The following is a 26,064-nucleotide window of genomic DNA, read 5'->3' as shown; positions in this document are numbered from 1 at the left end:
ATTTTCAGTATTTTTGCTCTACTAAATTCAAAACAATCTAATTGATTTATGTTTCTGTGCACGAGCTTATCGACCAATCAGTGAATCATTTCAGCTTTAATACAAAGAGTTAGAGCTAAAGCAAATGATTCTCTTTACAATGCCAATTTTAACTGACCACATTTTTCACATTCTTTGTGGTTTACTTTGATGTTAAAGAAATATAAGCAATGCCTCACAATTAGGAAGTATGGAATTTTACAAGTTTTGCTGATTTTTTTAATTATTTTTTTTATAACTATTTGCTTAAGTGTTATAACTTTGTTGATACAGCTCCTAAAATATTTTTCCCATGACTAACTCTGGCTTTGTGTGAAGTTTTTGCATTCAGATCAACAGGTCTCTTTCTGTTGTAAATGAACACCTCTGGGCTAAAAGATGTAATATAACCAGACTGCAGAATTATTTGACATGCAGAACTTTCTCTGCCGCAATTAGTTTTAAAAAAAGATCTGATTACTCCCAGAGCTGAGCGTCTTATTACCTCAAACTCTATGTGAAATGGCAGTATGACTAATGTCAGACCACTTCAGCTGGTAATTGTGTGCTCAAGAGGAGCTGATTATGGTTCATTACTTGCACCACAATATGTGTGTGTGAGTGTGTGTGTGGGTGTGTGGAGGGGGTTAGACACTGAGACAGACAGAACAATCTGTAGGACCCTCATATGTGACATATCTGTTCTGCTGCCAGGCACGTGCAACAGCTGTTCGGCTCTCATCACACAGGATTCCTCTGAAGGGTTTCTCCTCTCTGTCGTGTTGTTTTATGATCCAGCAGACCTGAAATAGCTGTTGAACACAGAGTCGCTACATCCAACTACCCACACTGCTTTTCCCTTCCCACTGTGAACCTTCCAGCCACGAGCCCGAACCTTGGATTACTCTACAGCACGACTTTCAACCTTCCTGAGATTCGTCTATTCCATTTTGTGCTTCTTTTTCATTCCTCTCTGTTTGTGCTCTCTTCTGCAGGCAGCACTCTAAAGATGATACTTTATTAGTCTACAGCTTTTCTGTGTGTTGCCAAGCTACCTGCTGGAGGAGTTGTCGCTTATTCCCTCTGACTTACTCTGGTCCACTGACCAGGGATATAAAAGCACTTTGAGTAGAAGTCTAGAAAAGCGCTATACAAGCTCAGGTCCATTTACCCTTTACATGTATTTGGAAGTCAGTGTTAGCCAAGATTAAAAAAGTTACAATTAAAAAAGAAATTGCATACTCAAGTTTATTTTTCTTTGGCAACATTTTAATTCAATAATAAAAAGTACCACAAACAAAAAGTAAAATGGAAAACAGTGTATATTAACGTCTGAAATGAAAGCACAAATGAACATATAACTTTTAATCTATTCATCTTAATCAATCAATGTTTATTTGTATGGCGCCAACTAATTACAAATGTTTTCTCATGACATGACATTTTATTCTATTATTTACAAAGACCCCCAAAAAAACATCCTTATAACAGATACAGACTCATGATGAACAGCCATCTGCCAAAAACTGTGTTGGGCTTGTGAAATGGGACAGAAGGAAAAGATAGAGATTGAGACAAACAGCAACAAAAAAAATAACAACAATGAATAAAATACATTTATCTAAAAGAGAGAATTGATTATATGGTGTATAATATAAAGTCTGTAGGGGAGACTTTTTATGTTTTTCAAGCTGTGTGAAAGATGAAATTAATTTTACCATGGTTTGATTTTGTACTAAATAACAATTTAATTTCCACATTTTTACTTTATCCTTTCACCTTGGTGTTAATTATGTAAATTGTCCTTCCTGTTGTAACAGCGACTCAGGTGTCTTCGGTCTAATCAACATGTCTCAAAGTTACCCTGTCCTGTAATAGGAAACACAATCAGAGATAGACAATTACCAAACCGTCCTTGTGCAGATCATTAATAAAACTAACAACCGTAATCACACTGTGTTATTTCAGTTTTAAAAAAAACACGCTTTGAAGAATCGTCTGATTTTGCTGCTTGTTTTCTTTTCTGTTAGGGTGCAGGTAGAGTTTTATGTGAATGAAAACACCTTCAAGGAGCGTCTGAAGCTTTTCTTCATCAAAAACCAAAGATCAAGTAAGTGCAAACTGTCTTTTCATTCATTACTAAATTGTCGCTTCTCCATATTTAAAAGGGTCCATTAAAGGAAAAGACAATGACAGTAGCCTCCATTATTCAAGTGTTATGAGGCCCAGAAATATTAGGAACACAAAACAGCACGGGAGAACCACATTCGTTCCTTGTATAGCTTATAGGTTAAAAGAAACACAGCGCTCTGCTTCACTTACTGTAAGTCTACACAGATGAAAGTGTTTTAAGGCAGTAATGTTTCTCGTGAGTCAAAAAACCTCAAATTGTATTTGCTGCTAATAGTTTGTTTAGAAAATGAGTTGCTCTTTGGGTTTTAGGTCTTAGGATCCGTGTGTTCAACTTCTCCCTGAAGCTGCTCACCTGTCTGCTGTACATCATCAGGGTGGTGACTGACAACCCCGTCCACATCGCAGGACAGCAGAACCCTCTCAGTGGCAAATGGTTTGTTCACACTTTGAGATACGTGTCAAGTCATGCTTGATGTCAACACACGTAGAACACTTGAAACCCCAGAAAAACTAACAAATTATCAAAAGATAAAAGGTAGAAAGTGACAACACATAAACAATGGCAATGTATTGGCAAAAGTGCAAAAAGATGATTTAAAGGTAGCATATTATACTCTTTTATAACAAGTTGAAATAAGTCTCAGAAGTCCACAAAGTATGTCTGTGAATGTTATTGTTATAAATCCACTCTGATCCTGTATTTGATCATGCCTTTAAACCCCTCTATTTCAGCCCTGCTCAGAACAGGCTGTTTCTGTGCCTGTAGCTTTAAATGCAAATGAGCTGTGTCTGACCACGCCCCTCTCTCTCAAATCTGACCTGTGGCTACTTTCCCACATTTTCGCACGCTCTCTCTCTCCCTGATTTCTGACTCTAACCACTGTCCTGTCTCATCAGAACAAATAAGTTCACTGCTTATTGATTAATCATTTTGCTCCCTCCTCCTCATCTTCATCATCGTCATTGTTTTTGCAGTTTTGACAGCCAGTGGAACGGCTCAGTGCAGGACAGAGAAATAAACTGGTAAGAACCTGAAAATGGGATGGGGGGGTAACTAACATTATAACTTAACCTTGCATAGGATCTGTGTTTATATCAGTTTAAATGGACAGCCTGTCATTGCTCTTTCCTCCTACTTAAGTCAGCCCATTTAAAAGCTGTGCGACCTGACATAAAGTTGCCTTATAGAAGTCTCATTATGTGTCATTGGTGGTTTAAAAACAATCCATATTGCATCCTTTCTCCGATGTAGAGGGTTAACATATAAATAAATTACATATATTTTTGCTGTTACTAAAATAGTTGCTGTTATGTGCTCTATGTGGCAGGGGGTTGATCTTCTGGGTGGATAGAAAGCTTCCTGTCTGGGCCATTCAAGTGAGTCACAGCTGATTATGAATAGAGAAAAACAAATCAATCTCAAACTTGTATAAACGTAAGTATGTATGAGGTGAACAAGTAATGGTGTTCTAAACATAAACCTCAAATGCTTTATCACCAAAGTGAATAAGAGAACACTGAATTTATGACTTTGTGTTTATGAGTTCTGGTTTTGTTTGCACAGGTGATTGTGGCCATTATTAGTTTCCTGGAGACAATGCTACTGATGTATCTAAGCTACAAGGTAAAGACTTCAAGCTTGTCGGTGTGATAACTCTGATACATTCAGGTACAATTGGCCAATCGCAGTCTGTGAGATTGACAGTTCATAAGTGGCATAATTAGCCAAAGTCATTTGTCACGGCTACATTATGGAGAGACAGTAATTACAGGATCTGGTGGAGGTGAAGGATTAAGTGGTCGATAGAAGTGACAGACTACAATTAAGAAGTGCGTGTCTGCACTGAGTCACTGTCTTTTGTGTGCTTACTGTTAAAAACTGTTTTTAATTTCAGGGAAACATTTGGGAGCAGATGTTCCAGGTGTCTTTTCTTCTGGAGATGATCAACACTGTTCCCTTCATCATAACGGTAAAACATTTGACCTATGCCAATACTGAAATAATCATTATCCCAACTATCTCCTACTGGGAAACAACAAAAATATTTGACGTGTTGAATATTATGATACTAGTTTGTTATTTTTATGATTTTTTATCATTTTTTAATAAATGTTTAACATTGTCAATTACAATAAGGAAAAAAACAAAATGTTTGGTTTTGTCAACAACCCACAAACATACAGGAGAGAGGAATCATACACGTCATACAGATAGTCCCTTATGCATATCTAAAGAGAGCTACAGACAACAGGCAGAGGGGCAAACAAAGATTGAATTGTCTGTGAGTTTGTTATTTTTGACAGATGACAAAATAAGCTGTCATTCGTACAGCACAGTGGTTTGACGTTGTCAGCTGTGCCAGCAATGTTCCAACAGTTCTGATTGAGACTGTTTTTATAGCAGAAATGAACATGTTTACAGCTTGGTTAAAAAAACAGATAGGTCTGATTAGCTCTCCATTGGCACAGGAGGATTACAACCCGCCCCTCAGGTTTACTGAACGTTAGGGTGAGACAGCATGTCCAGCATGGTGACCACCATCGACAGGCTTCCAAAGCCCCCCCGCAGTAACACAGGCTGACGTCACTCAGGCTTCCATTCATACTTCAAGCCTATGAAGCTGGCATGGAAAATAAAACGCTTTACAATGTTAATGCTAATGTATTTTTATAACTAAAAAAAGTTTGATATAATACAACATTCCTATTTGTGCACATGTTTCAGCCATGCTAGCGAAGCTGCTTCAGGTGGTTAACTACCTTGGTCCAGACCATGGAGGGTATAATGGTCATAAATATTCTATGAATTGCCATGAAATGTAGAAACAATTTGATTTAGTCCAATGCTATTTCTCAGCTAAAGACATTCAATCAACCTCAGTTAAACTAGGTGTGCAAATTATATAATGCTAATAAAACACTGAACATATTTTACCAGCTGAAATTTAGCTTGTAAGCATAGCAGCATGTTAGAGTAGCATACTGACATTAGCAATTAGCTCATTAAATCACTGCATCCCAACCTCACAGAGTTGCAAGCTGAACTTTTCTTGATTTGTATATCCGAAGTGTAAGCCTTTCAAATAAACAGACATAAAAATGTTATGTCAGATAGTTTTGCCATCAACTATTCATAAAATAATAAATGGTTAGTAACTGAGGCATGTATCCCTGAGCTGCAGTCATTTGGTTGTAAAAAGGGTAAAAGGGCAAACAACCGGAGCAGGTTGTAATTTTCAAAGGTGAAGCTCTTAAGCTACAATGCATTAAGTATTTCTTATGTGCGGTTTTTAATGTAAAGGTTGTCATGAAAGGTTAACGTAAGTGTTTCACTGTTTTCGTAGATCTTCTGGCCCTCAATCAGGAACATTTTCATTCCTGTGTTTCTCAACTGCTGGTTGGCCAAGTGTGCTCTGGAGAACATGATCGTGAGTCAAACATATTAGCTTAATTGTTTCTGTTAATGACCTGTTTCTAATCAACATTTTAATGACTTTGTTAAGACCAGGCGCTGTGAGTCCCGCCATGGTTGGTCAGCCGCCAACTAGTTTGTGTCACAGCCACCACATTTCACTGATTTACACAGACCTTAATGCTCACAGTCATTTGCGTCGCTGCTGCAACAACACATCTTTCTCCTACTTTGCTTCTGCTGTGATTGTGTGCACCCTGGAGGGTTTCCATTCAGATCAAATCCTCTTGACGTTTATCATGCTGTTTTGTATTTCATGCTGTTCAGGTGTACTGCTGTGACAGAACTCATCCAAGAGAAAATCCATAATGCCATATCACTTGCAGTACATAGATAAACTTTTTATGTGAGCGGTGTTCATCTTTCAGGTTTAAATGTTAAAAAGTGTTCTTGTTACTGGGTAGAATGACGTCCACAGAGCGATCCAGAGGACAAACTCGGCTATGTTCAACCAGGTCCTCATTCTCATCTGCACCCTGCTCTGCCTGGTCTTCACTGGGTGAGGCACTCTCTCAACGATTTGTTAATTGTTTTTCTTAACTTAAATATTAATGACATATTTAACCTCTTTGATGTGCATATGAAAATGAATGGATTCAATGATTGATATTTATCTACAGATAAGATAAGACAGTCCTTTATTAAACCCCGGAGGGGAAATTCAAGTGTTGCAGCAGTTTAAAGACAAGAAGAAGAACATGCATATGAGTGAATATAACATAAGAACAGATAGGAATAAAATCAAAATACAAGATATTTAAAACTTTTAACTAGTAAGTGTAAGTAAACTATAAACCCATTAACTGCCAAACAAAAAATAATTACAGAACATTCAGACATGTTTTGCTCTCTGATGTACGTCGCTTTGGATAAAAGCGTCTGCTAAGTGAATTGTAACATTGTAACATTTTGCAGTAAGTGGCAAGCTAAAGTTAAATTGACAATTATCAGATAAAGTGACAAAGTTTGAGATAAGGTGAGAAAATGTTGTTCAGTTTGATGGCAGTGGGCACAAAGGAGCGCCTGAAGCGCTCAGTTTTGCACACTGGGGGGGATGAGGCATTGGCTGAAGGAGCTGCCCATCTGCCACAGCTCATCATGGAGACAGTGAGAGGAGTTGTCCAGGATGGCTGTGATTTTGTCCCTCATCCTCGTCTCAGCCACTGTCTCCAAGCTGTCCCGTTCCAAAGCTGTCCACCTCCAGGTCTTGAGGAGCTTTTGTGTTATAATTTATCACTTTTGAGACACATTGTATTTTCAAGGCAAGGCAAGTTTATTTATAGAGCACATTTCAACAACAAGGCAATTCAAAGTGCTTCACACAAGACAAAAGCATCATGACAGAGGAAAGAAAAGAAACATTAAAATAGAACATTAAAAAATCACTGAAATTGTTAAATCTGAAAATATGTTCAAATACAAATAATAAAAATGAAATTAATGTAAATACAAAAATAAAAATAAAAAATAAAAGTAGAGAAATTAAAAGAGTTAAAAAAAAAAAAAATAATTACAGTGCAGAGTTAAAATTTAAAATCTTATTAAAGCTGTTTAATGAAAGGCTGTAGCTGTAAACAGGTGTGTCTTCAACCTGGATTTAAAAGAGCTGAGAGTTTCAGCAGACCTGCAGTTTTCTGGGAGTTTGTTCCAGATATAAGGAGCATAGAAACTGAACGCTGCTTCTCCATGTTTTGGTTCTGACTCTGGGGACACAGAGCAGACCTGTCCCAGACGACCTGAGCGGTCTGGATGGTTCATAATTAATCAGGAGGTCACTAATGTATTTTGGCTTCAGTTTGATAGTGTTTAGCTTGTTGCACAATTAGAAAGCAGTTACTTTGAAATAGCGATCAGATTAAGCAGACCTGGGTATCTTGCAAGCAATTTTCTAAATTCTGGGAAAATAGGATATTTTACACTTTCCTTTCCCTGTATTTCCCTATATCGAAATAATAATATAATATAATAGTAGATTAAAAGTCAAACATTTGGCACCTTAATTGCTAATGTGGAGCTAACCTAGCCTTAAGACTTGTAGTTAGTTCAGTGCCTGTCAATTTTGGGTGAAAAAACATAAATATACAGTATCTTTCTGATTGTATGTGATATGTAACTTATAATACATTTATTTATTTATTATTTTATTTATATTGCGAGAACTGGCTCTTTGATGAAAATGCTGTAACGTCAAATTTTGGGGTGGCAGTTTACAGTGTGTTGTCTTGGCATTAACTATGACCTTAATATAGTTAACTTAATATACCTTTGAGATGTGGGTAAGCAAGAGCACAAGGACGACTTCTTCTGTGCAACTGGTATACTTTTAATGTTCTTCTACCAACCATCTCCTCTTATCTTATTCCTACACAGCACATGTGGAATCCAGCACCTGGAGCGAGCAGGTAAAAACCTCTCCCTCTTCAACTCCTTCTACTTCTGCATCGTCACCTTCTCCACCGTGGGCTTCGGCGACGTTACCCCCCGCATATGGCCGTCCCAGCTGCTGGTGGTCATCATGATCTGTGTGGCTCTGGTGGTGCTGCCACTGCAGGTAGGAAGATGTTTCGGTAATCTTGGGTTGCTGTCAACATTCCTCTGTGGGTTGGATTTACACTCGGCTTGTTGTGTTGTCAGTTTGAGGAGCTGATCTACCTGTGGATGGAGAGACAGAAGTCTGGAGGGAATTACAGCCGCCACAGAGCGCAGACAGAGAAGCATGTAGTGCTGTGTGTCAGCACGCTAAAGATAGACCTGCTCATGGATTTTCTCAATGAATTCTATGCCCATCCAAGACTGCAGGTATCAAGCAACACAAAAGAAACATTTGTTACCCAAAAGATCATAGCATGAGGAAATCTGTTGACAGTTTTTGTAACAGTAACATCTATTTCAGGGCTCTTTATGCATTTTTTTACTGAATGTAACTGTATTTAATCTTAAAGGATTACTATGTGGTGATCCTGTGCCCAAGTGAAATGGATCTCCAGGTGCGCAGAGTGCTGCAGATCCCTCTGTGGTCTCAAAGGGTCATATATCTGCAAGGGTCTGTTCTCAAAGATCAGGACCTGCTGAGAGCAAAGTAAGTGATTTACAAGGCAACATATTCCCAACTGTCGTCTGATATCGCTTCACTGATTGGCCCATTGTTGTTGCTGTAATAAAAATACCGTCACCAAGCAGTAGAGAGTAGAGCGGTCATTACAGACTCATTACAGACTGAAGTGATGAATATAAAATATTCATTAAAATAATATATAAAACTCAGTTTGTTCTTGAGACCTGATGTTTTTCAACAGTTCTGTGATCTATCAGTGACATTAAAGAACAGCTCCACAGACTAAAGTGCCTTTGTACTGTGAGAAAATAATCAGCATCATTAAAACACGTATCCACTGAGAGGTCTGTCAACTTGACTTCAAAACTGTCAATATGTGCACCATTAGTCGTTTTGAATTCTCAGGCAGTAATGGTAGGCTAAACATAGGATTACGTAGTCAAGGTGGGATGTTTTGAAACATCTGGCTAAAATTGTTCAAAGTGCAATAGTAGTTGTCTGAGTCGTCCTGTGTTTGCATTCATAATGTTGTTATGTTATGTTGGCCCCAAAATCCTAAATGAACTACTAGGGCTGTTTTGCAACATTTTGCGAGTAGATTTCTTTGCAATTCAATCTGGCACAGTACAAGTATATAAACTTCTCCAAACATAAATACAAGTATTTTAGGGTACACTCACACTGTGCCCAATTGCCTCATACCGTCCTGAAGCACGGTTGTGCTTGCTCTAGTCTGTCTACAAACCCCCAAATTACGAGATAAGTCCATCCTCTCCATCTTTTGCCTGCTCCACATTCCAGAAAATGTGTGCAGATCAGTTAGATTTTAAGCTATAGACACAGATAGATCCTGTTCTGAGCGTGGCTGAAATATAACGGTTTATAGGCATGATCAAATACAGGATCGGAGTGGATTTTTTTGGCAGGAAACATGTTTTGAGGAGCTCTGAGACTTATTTAACTTTGTTGGAAAGGAGTATAATACATGACCTTTAAAATCAACTTTCAGATTTGTTTTTGATGAGCTATTTTCAATCCCCGAAATCCAGCTGTTCTAAAAAAAAATAAAACACACTGATTTGTGTAATTGCTATAATTGCCGTACTTCATGGTAAAACGAATCAGCTAATTTTGATATATTTTGATTACCAGTGGGACTACTGAGAAAATGATTAGTAGTAGATCTTAGTGATTGGCCAGTACAGTGTTTGGATCATTTATGTGGTGGGTGTGATGTTATATTGAGAGGGCTTCATGGATTCCTTTGATTTTCGTCAGTCTTTGCTTGTAACTTGTCCCTTTCTTATCAAGCTGCAGAGCTTTGTCTCATATCAAATCGACTATAATGGATTCTTAGATTTGATATTTTACATGAATAAATAATTGCTTTAAACCATCAGTAGGATATGAATCTCTATTGTCCTTCTATTCCCCAATGTCACTAAGATATTCTCTCATTCCTCCCTCAATAAATAGGCTTGTCAGAGCTATTGTGCTTCCTCATCGTCGCACACCTCTGTTATTAATCATTCAAGACACCGCTTCTTTTGAAACTCAACTGGTAAACGGACCCCTTTCCTCTGAGGCATTTCATTGTTAGTGTTATCACTGAGACTAAGAGGGAAAATGTAACCGTGATGATAGGTCTGACAAACTTGCTGTCAATTAGTTTGAAAAGTTTATTTATGCAGCCTTCATGTTTCAAAGCACAGCGATGAGACCAAGCAGGAAAGCTAAACAGGATTTATCTTACACATACATTGTAGCTGACCTGTTACTTGTGTAGGTACACACTGTTTTAAAAAAAAAGTGTCTAGTCTATTAACCTGACAATGTCATCAGAAACTTCATCATAAACACAGGATATGAGTCTGTCCGGCTTTAATTTGGCATTGAATTAAAAAAAGTCTATTTTAAGTCCAGAAATGTATAGATTTAAAAATGCATTCTACAATGATTTACAACATAAAAAAAAGCATGTCAAAAACACAGACTAGTCCTGACCAGCAGTTTTAACAAAAGTAAATAAAAAACCTGATATCCAAAGAGAAACCAAGTGTAACTTGAAATGAGTTCTTTCACTTCACTGTTTGGTGAGTTTTGTGATGGAGCAATTAGAGTTGCTGTGTGTCGAGCTCACATCCTGCATCTGGTACCTTATCAAGTCCTCCCACGCTTGTTTTGCATCCTGCACCCTCCTGGGCTGTGTTAATCATATGCAAAAACATTTCAACACTCACTGCACATATACGTACAGTACAGAGCATTTTGAAGTTGATCTTTGTGGGATGGTCTATATGCACGCAGTGTGTAACTAAAGATTTCAATGAAATGATAGTGATTATGTCTCCTTTGACTGGGAACAGGTCATTTTATGTGATGTTTGATTGGCCTTTATTTTTTTAACTTATTTTTTTTTTTTAAATTAAGGTACATTTTTGGGCTTTTTGTGCCTTCATAGTAGAGATAGGACAACGGATAGAGTCGGAAATCAAGGAGCGAGAGAGAGAGAGAGAGAGAGAGAGTGGGGAATGACATGTAGGAAAGCCACAGGTCGGATTCAAACCTAGGCCGCCCGCTTGTGCCTGCCCGTACATGAGGCGTCACCGCAGTTTAAATAGTTTTTCTTCTGAGAAGGTCCTTTGCTTTTCAAATATGATTTAGTTCTATTATCTATCATATCTATATTATATCTATTATATCTATTGACTTGTTTCCCTGCTGCAGAATGGACGACGCAGAAGCTTGTTTTATTCTAAGCAGCCGTAATGAAGTGGATCGCATGGCAGCGGTAAGATAAAAACAGTTAATAAACTCACTGCCGTAACTCTTCAGAGATTATGAGTTGTCACTCTGTTGTTTACAAAAAACTTAAGTCATTAATGCTGTCACTCATACAGACAATTACCAAGTAATTAGAGGAGATTAAATAGAGAATACATGTATTATTTTGAATGTTTCCCCTCAGGACCATCAGACCATCCTAAGAGCCTGGGCAGTGAAGGACTTCGCTCCGAATTGCCCACTTTATGTTCAGATCCTCAAACCTGAGAACAAGTTCCACGTAAAATTTGCAGGTGAGACTTTCTTAACTGTTTTCAAAAGGCTTATCTGTTTTCTGGCTGAGATTTAGATGGATAAAAATGGACACACCTCTGATATCTTTCCAGTAAAGCAACTATCAAATATAGATAAATATTGGATCACGTGACATCTTAAACTGTATGTGAGAGCTCAATTGTGAAAATAAATCCTAAATGTAAACATGTTTAGCTGTTAATTTCTCCGTAGCTCTGAAAGGTCATACAGCATCTTCCCGCTTCTTCTTTAGGTTTTCCAGTCCACTATTAGCTAAATCTGTTTTTTAGGCCAGGGGGGAAAAAAAGTTAGCAACTGGATGAAAAACAAAACAGGGCACTTGTAACAGCTTCTTCCCACAGGCCATAAGACTCTTAAAAAATAATAATCCCTCCATTCCCCCTCAAACCCCCACACAGGACTACCTCACTGGACTGTAAAATACAATATAACATACATCACAAATGTGCAATATATTTATCTGTATAGTAATTTTACCCATAGCTTTTCTTTTTATATCTATTTATATCTGCACCTTATTTTTCTATGTAAATACTTGCTGCTGTTTTTTATTCTGCACTACAACGAGCCAAATGCAACAAAATTTACAAGTTTGAACGACAATAAAGAAAGTCTAAGTCTAAGTCTGGGGTGGCAGTAGCTCAGTCTGTAGGGACTTGGGTTGGGAACCAGAGGGTTGCTGGTTCAAGTCCCGGTGCAGACCAAACATGGAAGTTGGTCTGGTAGCTGAGCACTGCCAAGGTGCCCTTGAGCAAGGCACCAAACCCCCTCCCCACCATCAGCTCATCTCTCTCTTAGTGCATGTCCATAGGATCCTGTTTGTGTGCATGTGTGTGTATACTTCAGCCTATGTGTGTGTTGCATGACTACAGAGTGTAAAAACTGAAATTTCCCCTTGCAGGGATCAATAAAGGTTAATCTTCTAATCTTCTTCTTCTAAGTCTAAGTTAATAGTGCCAAGTCAGTCAAAAACGTGTTGGCCCTGAAGGTGCCCAGTTGCTGTCAGAATTCTGGTGCATCCTATAATGCCTCGTGGCTGTAACATTACAGCAGTCTTACGTGTTCTTAGGGAGCCCAGAGGTCGCACAGACTCAAGTGACTACAAGCTTCTACTCTTCTCTGACGGTGTAGAACTAAGTGACAAAAACTTTTGGTCAAGAAAAGCGACCCTAAGGTGCCCAGTGGCCGAATCGTTAAGGTTATTTAAGGCACAGTGGCTTTAGTGTCCATCCAGTGTAATCCATGTTCTATCCATCATTTGTTAGATCTGTTCAAAGAGAAAGAGCCATTTCGATATTGAGTTTTCCCTAACACAAGCAGGCACCTGTCTCAAAGAAACAGTTAAACAGAGGCACTTAACACCACACCGCTAAACTGAGATGTTTCTTTAAATTATACTTTAAATCTAGAGGTGTTTGTAGCTGTATCTTTGAGTTCTAGATAGAGCCAGTCTATAATAAGTCAAGTCAAGTCAAGTCACATTTATTTATAAAGCACATTTAAAAACAGCAACAGCTGACCAAAGTGCTGTACAATACATTAAAGAAACAACATGAGATCACAACATCCACAGGAAACAGAGAAATATATAGATATATAAAGAAAGAATATATATAAAAAATAAAGAAAGCAACAAAGGAACCTGAAAGAAACGGTCTATGCAGGACCAGAGGACTCAAATGCGAAAATGTAAAAAAAAATGTCTTGAGACTGGACTTAAAAGAGTCAACAGAGGGTGCAGACCTGATGGGATGAGGGAGGCTGTTCCACAGTTTAGGGGCTTTTACTGAATCCTCATCAACGGCGTTTTGATCAGCTCATTCACTCCTTTACAGACCACGTTGTGTGCGAGGAGGAGTTCAAGTACGCCATGTTGGCTCTCAACTGTGTGTGTCCTGCCACCTCCACCCTGGTCACTCTTCTTGTACACACCTCCCGCGGACGGTCAGTCTTCTTTGAAAACTACGGTGCCTAACTAAGGCTTATTGATTTCTCTGTGGTGCGATTTTAAAGTTCAAACTTCATCACATTTTTGATTTATGCTTCTGTGCATTCACACTTGTTTTTTTTATTTTTTTTTTATGGAACTGTCACAGGGAGGTGAATAAGCCAGCTCAAGGACAAAAGTCTTAGTTTTTGTGGGAAACTGCAGGAAGTGAAGAGAGAAAAAAACGAGCAAAAATCGATTTGATTTTTTTTTTAGCATGTGCCCTCTGTCAAACAGTGTGAAAAGCTCAGTGGTGGAAAATGATTTCCCACAGCATGTGACAGGATCACTTTTAAAAGCTGAAGTCAAAGGCTCAGGGAAACCGCATAAAGGGACAATCAATGTCTCAACTCTTTACAAAGGGAAACTGTCTGTATTTTAGCTTGAAGAATACTCTCAATGGCCACAAAGATTTGAATGAATATTTAGCATATTTATCCGACTTTGGTAAGGGAGTATGTTTATGATGGGATTTGTTTGCATTTGGGAATTTTAGGGTGCAAAAGAAGAATCTAGAGAACTGCTACTCATCAAGGAAGTTTCATAATAATGATTTAATTGTTTTAAACAGGCTGCAGTATGGAGAGTGTAAATATGATATATATTTGATGGGTACCAAGATCAACTATATGAACGTCTTCCTCAGGGTTGTTACATCTCTTGATGCCCATTGAGCACTTTAGCAATTATTGTAATAAGCAGAAAACTCTAGAAAGGGCAAGTTCCACTGATTAAGATGGATGAAGTAGTTAGCTTTGTTTGACAACACAGGAGATCACACAGGACTCTGAGGATGTGGGGGAATTAGTGGAGTGGGGATGCAGAGGTTTGCTGAAAAGCAAGATTTTTTTTTTTACTGCTCAGAGTTTTTTTTTTGTTTTTTTTTGACAGCATGGTAATGAGCATGCGTTTACTGATATGTCAAATGTTTGTATTTCCCCTGAATGAATTCAGAGAAGGACAACAGTCTCCGGAGCAGTGGCAGAGGCAGTATGGATGTTGCTCTGGCAACGAGGTCTACCACATCCGAGTGTGTGACAGCAAGTTCTTTGGAGAGTATAACGGCAAAAGCTTCACATACGCCTCCTTTCATGCTCACAAGAAGTGAGTTGACATGTAAGCTAAAGCATCTCTTTCAGATGCTGACAAGTTGAAAATGTAATAAAACTTTTCCAGGAGTTGTTACATATTTTTTTACACATTTTTACATTTCATGTTTTGTCTGACTGAAAAAAAAACAACAAACCCCAAATTCACTCATTTGTGGCATTTTACTTTTTATGGTGTTTTTTTCTTTTCTCTTTTTTTTTTTTATGTTGGAGGGCATTCAAAATATTGATAACTGAGCTTTAGATGTGCTTGAAAGAGATTTACTGTCCTAGTACAGAAAGCCAAAAGTGCCTTAATTGTCCAGTGTTTTATAGGGAGTATGATCATATACTTTTTAGATGCTGGCACAAACGCTGCTTATCTTTTCATACTTTCTGTTTTGTTCAGTCAGCACTTTGTAATTGAAACTTTGAACTCACTGTCAATGCAAAATAGAAGGAAGGACTCAGTACAGGAACATGCCTGAGTACTGTTTTTGGCATATCTTGGGTTTAAAAAATGTAGGAAAATACTTTTTAAATGAAATGTGCATTACCACAGTGGTTCTCAAACTTTTTCTGCCGTGTCCCCCTATGGAGGAGGAAAGCCATTTAAACTTGAAATAGACTCTCTTTGCTGTTTAATAGTTGGCACCTTCAGGTGTTTCCCCTAAAAACATTTTAAGCATCAGACATTTTCTTCTGCATTCTGATCAATTTGTATGAATCCATTTGTGTCTTTTCTGCCCTTTTATAATTATGATCTACTCTTTTTGTAACTATTAATGTCTCTTAAAATCTCTTTTCATGTCCAGCAGACACATGTTCACACAATGATGTCTGCATTCATTTGAATACTTTTATAAACATGTGGACAGGAGAGTCGAAGTGTTATTACTTCTGTTCCAGCTGCGTAGATTTTTTAAAGCTGTCACTTTATACAAGTAGCCTGTGTTTAGTAGCCATATAACTTAGTAGAACTGTATTTGTTTGTTGATGCACATGTAAATAATATGACAATTTAAACATAATCCAGGATGTGATTCATTTCTGTGACACATGCAGTGAAGATGTGATCTTGTTTTTTTTTCTTCTGGGTTTTGACTTGTCTTGATTTAAAGAGGCGTCGGGACAGTTGAACACGCGCCCCTCCCCTGTAATGTCGGCCCATACTTTGAGAAGTACTGCATTAAAGACAGTCAAATGATGGCCCCCTTTTGGCTCTCCATACTGGGGCTAGCTGTCTCTATGTGAACACTGCTAAATTATTCCTATAATGTCTTTAAACATCAGGTTCTTCTCTATTTAATCCCGGGTTTTAAGGGATTTACTGTTGTCGGATAAAGCTCTTCATTTAAATTCTAACAGCAGTTGTTTGTGGTGCAGGTACGGCGTGTGTCTGATCGGTATTAAGAGGGAGGACAACAAGAGCATTCTGCTGAATCCTGGCCCACGCCACATCATGGCTGCCTCTGACACCTGCTATTACATCAACATCACCAAGGAGGAGAACTCCGCCTTCATCTTCAACCAGGAGGAGAGGAAGGGCCAAACTGTGGGGGGGCTCTTTGGAGGACCGTCGCAGCTTCCTGTACACAGCATCCTCGCTAGCATGGGTATGAGAGGACGAAAAAAGATCACTAAACTCCTCTTATCGTTGAACTTTCAGACTCTGTTTTTTCTCATGTGTGATCTAAAACTCAGTTCAACTCCATTTTCAGGCACTGTGGCCATCGATCTTCAGAATACCAGTCCACCCGACCCCTCAGTTGGTAAACTAGTCCCTCCTACAGTAAATGGGGCAGGAGGGCGCCGGCCGAGTATCGCTCCAGTGCAGGAGATAGCTGACTCCTCCTTAATTCTGCCATGTGACCTCCTGAGTGACCAATCAGAAGATGACTCGGTGTTCACAGATGAGAAAGGACACTCGTCCACAGAGTAGGCTTTCTGTTTCTCGATTTAAACATAAAGAAGTATACAACACAATAGAAACTAACCACGTGGAGGCACAGTAAATAGGCACAGAGCTACTACTGTATTGCTACCTGACTTCTAAATCAAGTACAAATGTTATTCATTAAGATGACTTTTAGGACATTTTGTATTTTTAGTTTCCTGGCATTAAAGATAGAGTCAGTAGCTTTTCACTAAAAGATAAAATATACATAACTAATGCTGCTTAATCATCACTTGTTGGCCTCCATACATGTTTGGTGATGACTGTGTCTGCAGAGACCCTGTTCTCTGATGCTTTGGTTTGTTTTGGTTGACATGGGAGGTTTCTGGGCGGGGAGTGGATGTGTTTCCCCCAGCCAATCATAGCGCGCAGGCCAGTTTATGAGTGGATACAGTTCAGGTATGGATATGATTCAAACGGACGACTATGACGGACGCTGACATAGCGGCAAAGAAGAGAACATTTTATCATAGTGACGCAAAACGCCAAGCACATAATGCTCATTTTAGCTCTCACATGCAATATCTGAGTATGCTTGCTGTCCGTTGAACAGGTAAGTGCCAAACACTGGGTGGTTATGTTGTGCTAGTGTGCAGAGTAGATTGCAATGTAGGTGCAGCAAAGGTTCACACTACGTCCTGCAGTGAGTGTGCACATCTGGTGGTGATGAGCCCAGGAGGAGGGACACAGTTGTTGTGGTAAATGTTGTGGTGACAAGCTGCAATAGACAATGCTGCTGACTTTACCTTTAAAGGAGAGAGATTAAAGTTTAATTTCACCTCAGTTCAGAGTAAAATAAATGATTAGTTCATACGATAAGATTCATTGTTGTAAAAGTAGTGAAGTGGTTAATTGATAGATTGATTCTCAGCAGACTGCACAATACTATTTAATGTTTTTATTGTAGTGTTCTTTTACTTTCAATACTTTTTAAATGTATTTCATGAAAATACAACTACTTTTACCTAGAAAGACAGAATGTTTGCCTTTTATGTTGCTTGAATTGCTGAACATGGCAAATATGTAGAAAGTGGTTCTTTTGTTTTGCATAACATCCAAATAGATTCAATTTTTTTTTTTTAACTTATTCAGCATAAGTGGCAAATTTCCGAGCGAACATTTATCACTTGGAAAATGCTGCATAATTTGAATTATTATCAAATGGTTTTACACTGAAAAGCAGCGCTGGCTTTTTTTTTTTTGTCTTAGAAATCACAAAAAGAAAACCCTGACAAATCTTTGGACCACAGTATGTTTCCATGAGATGTGTCACTCATGCTTTTTTGGATTTGTTGGCAGGTACGTGAAAGGTTATCCCCTTAACTCTCCGTACATTGGGAGCTCGCCCACCCTGTGCCATCTGTTGGCTGAAAAAGCCCCGTTTTGCTGCCTACGCCTGGACCAGGTGGGCAGTTGCTGTTCCTCCAACTTAGTCACTCAAATACTTACTGCCTGCATCAGTCCTTCTCTCCTGTCTCTGTCCTTCACTTCCTTAAAAACAAACCTTAAATACCTGTCTGCGTTTTTCTTCTTCCCTTTTTGCAGGGATGCCGGCACAACAGTTTTGAAGATGCTAAAGCTTACGGTTTTAAGAACAAGCTCATTATTGTGTCAGCTGAGACTGCAGGAAACGGTCTCTATAACTTCATTGTGCCTCTCAGGGCTTATTACAGACCTCGGAAAGAACTCAACCCCATTGTTTTGCTGTTGGATAACCCGTGAGTTCACAGTAACACACACAAACACACACATTGTTCCTTTTTCCACCCTTCAGTCTTTCACTACTTCACACTGCGAAACATGAAGTACGCTAAATGCTCACGTCAGCCGAGCACTTAGGACAAGGCTGCGGAGGTGGAAATCCATTGTCGGTCCCCGATGTTAGGTTACTGCTCACGGTGACGGTGTGTTTTGAGCAACAAAGAAAATAAAAAGGCTTCACTCTGTAGCTCCAGACAGTAACCATAGCAACTTAGTTCGCCTTGAACCTGAAAGATATATATTGCTACAAGGGGAGGAAAAAGATGAAGAAAATGATTTCGAGCAGAGCAAACCGAGCAGGCTTCCATTGACAGCCCTGATGTGTCCCTTTTCAGCCCCCACACGTGAGCTCTCAGGACTCCCATAGAAACTGTTCAAAACAATCAACTCTCTCTCCCGCCTGTACTGCTCTCTCTCTCTCTCTCTCTCTCTCTCTCTCTCTCTCTCTACCTTCCTATCGCTGTTGCACACACACAAATACAAACACCCACACACTTGGATACGCAATTCAAGCACTTACGACAGCCTTGGGTCTCTAGTCAGCAGGACTGGGCAGATGCATAAAGTAATTTTCTGTCAGGGAGGGTGGAGGACAGCAGTAATAAAGCAACTCAATGTCTCTGAATGTGCTCAGCACCAGATGGACTCGTCCTTCATTCTTTAGACACATCAAGCAGCAACCATCAGCCATATCACATTTACATTTACTGTACATCACAAATGACATGTTTTTTGGGCACAAGTTCAAATAAATTGCGCACCACAGATATTGAATTTCTGTATCACATATTGTCACCAATTTTAGGGTGAAAAATGTATTGATAACTCATGTGGCAGCAGACAAAGTGAATTTATAACCAGGAAATTCAGAGAGATGGTTTTCAATCAATAAATCACTTTTGATTTATATAGCATTGAGTCATAACTAAAGCCACCTCAGCCTATCTTTCAAAAACAGGATGTCTAGACTGTACTCTGTGTTATATTACAAAAAGGTCACTCAACAGGCAGAAACCTAGAGGTGCTGCTTGTCCAAAGGAAGACCAACATCAACACAACACGAAAGCCTCTTACTGAAGCTTTAAACAACCTGATTCAAGAATATTTCACATTATTGATAGGGCTGTCTAATGATTATATTTTTGATAACGATAGCTAAATATCAGTAGTTCATCGCGATTAATCGCATTTTCAATCTCATGTTTGAAATTGTCCATTAGATATATGTATCCTTCCTACCAAACAGCAAAAGAAGTGCTACTAAGCTGACGTTTGTCCTGATGAGCAAACTTTTCTGCACATATCTATATTTTTGGGCAATTTTTGCCTTTATTATAAAGAACAGCTGAAGAGACACAGGACATTTGGGGAAGAGAAAGTAGGGGGTGAAATGCAGCAAAGGGCCAAGGCGGGGTTTAAACCCACGGCCGCAGCGTTGAGGACTATAGCCTCTGTACATGGGGCATGCGTCATAACCACTAGGCTATCTGACAGCCCATAAGTAACTTTTAAAACTTTTTTTTAAGTTTGTCTCCGTAAGTGACTTAGTGTAATGTTTGTCCACGACTTAAGAATATATTTCCATCCCTATTTTTTTTTTTCAACCTACTAACATTTTTTTGAATTTGTTGTTTTGCTGTAAAAAAAAGAAAACACAAAACAAAAGGGAATATAATTTCTCTTTATATTTCATGTTTCCCGTAGGCCAGATAATCACTTTCTGGAGGCCATCTGCTGTTTTCCTATGGTCTACTACATGGCGGGTGCCATAGACAAGTAAGACCAGCATGCTCTTCATCATTATCTCAATAAATGTGACATTTATTCTCACATTCAAATGTACTAAATAAGGAGTGTTTGTACTGCTCTTCACATTTCTGCCTTTTAATAAGTCAGTTTTTTTCTTACCACTGTAACTTTTTGCTGCTTTGCTAAAGTGGTCATGATGGATAGGTCTGGTCTTTGTAATATAGCAATAAGTACTGTATTAACATAACTATGAGTAAGGTCTTTTTACCTGCTCTTTTGTAAAGTGTCTGGAGATAACACTTGTTAAAGGTTGACGCTATACAAATAAAGATTGATTGAAGTGGATGTTCGACATGTTCCAGGGAAATCAGTGTCTTGTGTTCTGCTCATTGAGTGTATTGTGTGTGTTTCAGTCTGGACAGCCTGCTGCAGTGTGGCATCATCTACGCTGATAATTTGGTTGTTGTGGATAAAGAGAGTACAATGAGTGCCGAGGAGGACTACATGGCTGATGCCAAAACGATTGTGAATGTGCAGACAATGTTCAGGTAATTCATTATAATAATCATAACTTATTCAGGACTTTTTTATTTTATTTTAACATCCCTTTATTCTGTAATTAAGCTGTGCATTAGAGGCTGCGATTAGAGCAGTTTTGTAAAAAGATTTTAAAAGTTAGTCAGAGAAATAAGAGTCATATTTAATTTCATCCTCTGACTATTCTTGATGTACTTTCTCTTCTATAATCACCCTGTTTTTATTTAACGTTTTTCTCACTCCAGGTTGTTTCCCAGTCTCAGTATCATCACAGAGCTTACTCATCCATCCAACATGAGGTTTATGCAGTTCAGAGCAAAGGACTGCTATTCACTGGCGCTCTCCAAGCTGGAGAAGGTAAGAGATAACAAGAGGGCTTACAGTCAAGTAAATCGAGGACAGGAATCGCACAAGGGGAGATTCTTTCCTATCGTTTTTTTTTATGTTTAGTTACAAAGTTTGCCATTTCAATCTGTTTTACATCCTGTCAGAAAAAAAAAAAAAAGTGACAGACCTTTAGAAGCTGTTAACCTGCCTCTCCCCCACAGAAAGAACGTGATAAAGGCTCCAACTTGGCTTTTATGTTTCGCCTACCCTTCGCAGCAGGCAGAGTTTTCAGCATTAGCATGCTAGACACCCTGCTGTATCAGGTTGGTACACACCTACAGCTTAAAACCTCAGATGTCTCTTTTAAATACCAGGTAACGGAAATGAATGTGTCATACAGCGACAGAGAAACAGAATCACCTGAAGGAATAAAAGTGGGATTCCTTCCATGAAGCAAAAGTGCCCCCTTGTGTTCATCGACAGACACGTTGAATGAAACGTTTCTTTATGTCTGCAGATTTTTTACAATATGAAACAAAGTGATAACCGTGTTTTTCTCTGATTCCACGTCAGTCTTTTGTCAAGGACTACATGATACTTATTGCACGGCTGCTGCTGGGGCTGGACACCACTCCAGGATCAGGATTCCTCTGTGCTGTGAGTGATGGCAGAAACGATACAAAGATATGATCTGTCACGGCAGCATACTCGATCCAAGTAATGGGATGACTTTGAATGTGCTGTTGCAGATGAAAGTAACCGAGGAGGATCTGTGGATTGGCACTTATGGCAGACTTTTCCAGAAACTCTGCTCCTCCAGTGCAGAAATTCCCATCGGGATCTATCGCACCGAATCCCACATTTTCTCCACTTCAGAGGTGAGATCTTGCACCGTCTGTATTTTCATCTTCAATAGTTGTCACAAAAAAGGTTAATACGCTCATGTTTGATGCAGGATCTGGAATGATAAATATTTGCAATAGTTTTTGACTGGAAGAGTTTACAGCCATGCTAGCTGCATGTATCTTTACATCGGCACAGCGGTAGTTTCTTTAGTTAGCCAGAAGTAGTTTGAGCTAAATGATGACATCAGCATGCTACATTTCTAACAGTGGTATGCTAATATGCTGATGTTTGTTCTTTGTTTTAGTTAAGCATACTGGGATGCTAACATTTGGTTATTAGCACTAAACAGGGACCTCCTTCTCCAGGGCATATATATACCTCACCTGAAACGTGTTGCTTCTATTTCTCTGACATTTCTGACCCAAAGTGGTAACTGGCTTTTTCCCTCCACCTAGTCGCAGGTTTCAGTCAGCGTAGACGACTGCGAGGACACCAAGGAGAAGGGGGATGAGTCTCGCAGCAATGACCAATCGGATCACCCCTTGCTGAGGAAGAAGAGCATGCAATGGGCGCGGCGTCTGAGTAAGAAAAGCGTGAGGTGGCAGGGAGTGAGTCGGGACTCAAGCAGGGACCACGCTCAGAGAATCGCTCAGCAGCGTCTCAACCTGTATCGACGCTCTGAGAGGGAGGAGCTCTCTGAGCTGGTCCGAAACCGTATGAGACATCTGGGCCTCCCTACTGCTGGATACGGTAAGGAGGGTAGACTCTTAGAAAACCCAAATGTTCAGAGCCTTACCTTTTCCAGCCTTTGTCTTTAACTGCTAATGAGTTCAAATGTTTCTGTTTACAGAAGACCTAAATAATCTGACAGCCAGTGACGTCATGAACAGAGTCAATCTGGGATACCTACAAGGTAAGTGTTCAAGTTGCAATTCTGTGGCTAGCGGAAATGTCACGTTCATGCAGATGTACGTGAGCTAATTGAGATAATGATTTTGTTCCAGATGAGCAGAATGACCACCAGAACACTCTCTCCTACGTCCTTATTAACCCTGCTCCTGACACCAGACTAGAGCTAAATGACATTGTGTGAGTATCACTACTTCATTGCTTATACTGCTGCAGTGTGTGCGTGTGTGTGTGTGAGAGTGTGTGTGTGTGTGTGTGTGTGTGTGTGTGTGTGTGTGTGTGTGTGTGTGTGTGTGTGTTTTTAGATGAAGAACTTTTTGTCAATCTGACTTGTTTCAGATCTGTCAAATGAATGTTTTCATGCCTGGTCAAAGTGTTCTTCACAGTGAACCTGTCCCACTCTTGTTTTTGCCTCAACCCTCTCAAGTCTTGTTTTTGAATGTTCCTGCAGATTAATGAATGAATGAATGAAAATGTGTTAAATTTGTCTGAGTTTAATCCCAGTGACAACCGAGGTTTAAGGGGAAAAAAATCAAATACAGTTTTCCACTGAAGATTTTAAAGAAATCACTTAAAAGTGAAGGACAAAAATAAATAATAAATCCCTCTCAGTACATCGGTTTTACAGGCTGCAATGTTACTGTTTAAGTTTGCTCATCAACCTTTTTCCCATCCAAGGAGACAGATGAAAAGACACAGTGTGCTACCTGTCTAGAACCAGAACGCATAGAAAATAAAGTTAGCAATTCTTGTTGGAAAATATAGCAACTAAAGAACCTGATTTTGGAGATGTGAGGAGAAAACAGAGGTTAAGGGAACATATGGGGAGCGGCCAGAAACACGACCCCACATTTAAAGTTATGTCTACTGGATGTTAACGCAATTTTCAAAACTTTTTCTGATACCAAAAACACGTAATCATTCTTTATTAAAAGAACAGGCCCTTTCAGTTTTTAGCCACATGTATTTTAACACAATAATTTAACCAACAATGAGCCTACAGGTATCAAACATCATGACTGTCTCCTGTACAGGATTCCTAATAAATAAGGTTGAAAAGAATAGATGTTTATAGGCATTTGCAGTTACAGGATAGTACAGGTACTTGTTCATTTGTGTTAATTGCTCCTAGAATTATCTTTATGAAATATCAAGATAGAAAAGCTACAAGTTAAATTCTAATCACAAAAACACACATGAAGTATACACTAAAAATGTCTGTACACTAGACCTGGTTCATACTCTGACTGTTGCAGGGGAAATGTCAGTGAGTCGGGATCCGTTCAGGAAAACGACTGAGTTCCCATGAGTCAACACATGTTAATCTTCATCTGCCCTCTTTCTCCTTCTCTTTTTCTCTTCAGATACCTGATTCGTTCTGACCCTCTGGCTCATGTCCCCGAGGTGCCTCCGGTCCACCACAGCAGTCTGAAAGAAAGACACGAGTCCAGCGTGGACACCAAAGAGGACACTCCGCTCTGATACTGTCCTGACCTTCACTGGTGCACTCCTTCATAATCGGGGAGGGGGGGGGGTGTCTGAGAGAGGACAATTTGTGCAGCAATGTTCCAGCTCTGCAGTCTACAGCTGTATTTATGAGTGCCTACTGTTTGGTAGATGACCTTTGGCGTCGTCATTGACATTTTCTTGCCTCAGACTGTAAGTAAGAAAAGTTGATCCATGTCTGTGAAAGCTTTTTCAGACAGGCTTGTTAAGAATTAATTATAGCTAGCTGACGCCATTTCAATCATGTGTATCACACACCTTAGTACGAGTTTGTCTGATTCACCAAACAGATGAGTAATATCATCACAGGGCCATCCTGAGGTTAAGCCTCATGAATTTCTCAGTGGCTGTATGTTATCTTTAGCATCTTTTAGTGGTGGATGATGGATCCCTCTGGAAAAGTGCAAGATGAACATCGTGATCAGGTATTTAAGGATGCAGAAGTTGTTGGCACTGGATTTCTACATCTTTTCTTGACTTTTAACAGGAGTCAAATACACAAAGCTTGCATTCTTCTTAGCGATACACTTCCCTTTTTAAATAACCCTAAACACTATGTGACTTGCATAAAATATGGGTAAAAAGACTTTACTTTAAAGCTTTCAAATTGTTTTTTTGTAGCTGACTAATAGAAATAGATATCCAGTGGTGCAGAGATTTTATTAGTGAGTGATTGTAACTTGTATGTTTTCTGTATTATTCTGCAGTTTTGCACAATAGCCTGGGTCAACCCTGTAAACAGGTCAAGCCTTTTACTCAATTGTGAGCCATAAAGGATTTATTTTATTTGTACTCGATTATAATTCAGAAAACATTGTTTTACTTTCTGCAGCTGCTCAGTAAAATAACTTGCTTACTTATTTACACATGCCGCAGTTTGGTATTTCTAAAATGCTACATCCTGTACAGGGACTTTTGACTTTGTCTCTATGACTTCTTACATATTTAAATGTTCAAGATATTTGTACCCGAGTTCAATTTTTGTAAATTTGCACATTAAAGTGCTTTATTAGGAGAAACAGCAATGAGCAACTTTACCGAGTTTGTAATGTGTCAAGATTTAAGTCTAGGATATGAAATTCAAAGGAGACTGGAAGTTGAATATTTCTGAAGTTTGTAGAGATTGTTTAATGACAGTGATATCTCTTGTTTCTGTAAGGTAAATTTGAGGCTAAAGCTTGGCTCAAAAGGCTCAAAACAAGGGGAACAGCAGTTCTTAATCTAACTTTCTCACATTTTGAATCAGTAGCTAAACCCTGTAAGTATAAAAAAAAAATGAATGTCTTTATTGGAGGTTATTTGCAGGACTATTTGTTGACCTCTAGGAGGAGTTATGGCAATAAAATGTCATTGTGATAAAAATTCTTCTTTGGACTTTCCTGACATTTGTAGTGAGCTGCAGCTAATTGTTTAGCTGTTCAGCCCGCTACTTCACGGTCTCATTTACTTGACATTTTTTCATAATGTTATTTTTTTTGGCTGCAATGGGCACTTGTTCAGTGAAAAAGCTCTTAAAACCCACTACCTGTTTGGCACCAAACAGCGTTAGTCAGCAACTCGCTAGTAAAATTGTGGAGCATTAAGCAGCTTAAGCGTGTACATTTCCCTTTGGTGTTAGAA

General features: G+C 39.0%; 1 protein-coding gene across 1 annotated transcript in view; it reads left to right on the top strand.

Moving 5' to 3' along the window:
* The window catches only part of kcnt1a (potassium sodium-activated channel subfamily T member 1a), a 34,516-nt gene extending 8,460 nt beyond the window's left edge, over positions 1-26,056 (top strand). Inside the window, exons 3-31 of the mRNA XM_061061136.1 lie at positions 2,049-2,128; positions 2,461-2,584; positions 3,127-3,174; positions 3,480-3,528; positions 3,716-3,775; positions 4,047-4,121; positions 5,496-5,579; positions 6,028-6,122; positions 7,994-8,174; positions 8,258-8,422; positions 8,566-8,702; positions 11,406-11,469; positions 11,647-11,755; positions 13,613-13,721; positions 14,719-14,868; positions 16,239-16,468; positions 16,574-16,790; positions 18,109-18,214; positions 18,355-18,527; positions 20,275-20,346; positions 20,733-20,867; positions 21,102-21,213; positions 21,405-21,506; positions 21,757-21,840; positions 21,933-22,061; positions 22,485-22,779; positions 22,880-22,942; positions 23,034-23,118; positions 24,303-26,056. Coding sequence (XP_060917119.1) covers positions 2,049-2,128; positions 2,461-2,584; positions 3,127-3,174; positions 3,480-3,528; positions 3,716-3,775; positions 4,047-4,121; positions 5,496-5,579; positions 6,028-6,122; positions 7,994-8,174; positions 8,258-8,422; positions 8,566-8,702; positions 11,406-11,469; positions 11,647-11,755; positions 13,613-13,721; positions 14,719-14,868; positions 16,239-16,468; positions 16,574-16,790; positions 18,109-18,214; positions 18,355-18,527; positions 20,275-20,346; positions 20,733-20,867; positions 21,102-21,213; positions 21,405-21,506; positions 21,757-21,840; positions 21,933-22,061; positions 22,485-22,779; positions 22,880-22,942; positions 23,034-23,118; positions 24,303-24,420 — 3,451 coding nt within the window. The 3' untranslated portion in view covers positions 24,421-26,056. The remainder of the gene's footprint in view (positions 1-2,048; positions 2,129-2,460; positions 2,585-3,126; positions 3,175-3,479; positions 3,529-3,715; positions 3,776-4,046; positions 4,122-5,495; positions 5,580-6,027; positions 6,123-7,993; positions 8,175-8,257; positions 8,423-8,565; positions 8,703-11,405; positions 11,470-11,646; positions 11,756-13,612; positions 13,722-14,718; positions 14,869-16,238; positions 16,469-16,573; positions 16,791-18,108; positions 18,215-18,354; positions 18,528-20,274; positions 20,347-20,732; positions 20,868-21,101; positions 21,214-21,404; positions 21,507-21,756; positions 21,841-21,932; positions 22,062-22,484; positions 22,780-22,879; positions 22,943-23,033; positions 23,119-24,302) is intronic.
* The last annotated feature ends 8 nt before the right edge of the window (positions 26,057-26,064 follow it).

The sequence above is a fragment of the Labrus mixtus genome, chromosome 17, assembly GCF_963584025.1.
Source record: "Labrus mixtus chromosome 17, fLabMix1.1, whole genome shotgun sequence".
Classification (NCBI taxonomy): domain Eukaryota; kingdom Metazoa; phylum Chordata; class Actinopteri; order Labriformes; family Labridae; genus Labrus; species Labrus mixtus.
The sequence above is the reverse complement of the archived record's forward strand: the minus strand, read 5'-3'. Positions and strand labels throughout refer to the sequence as shown.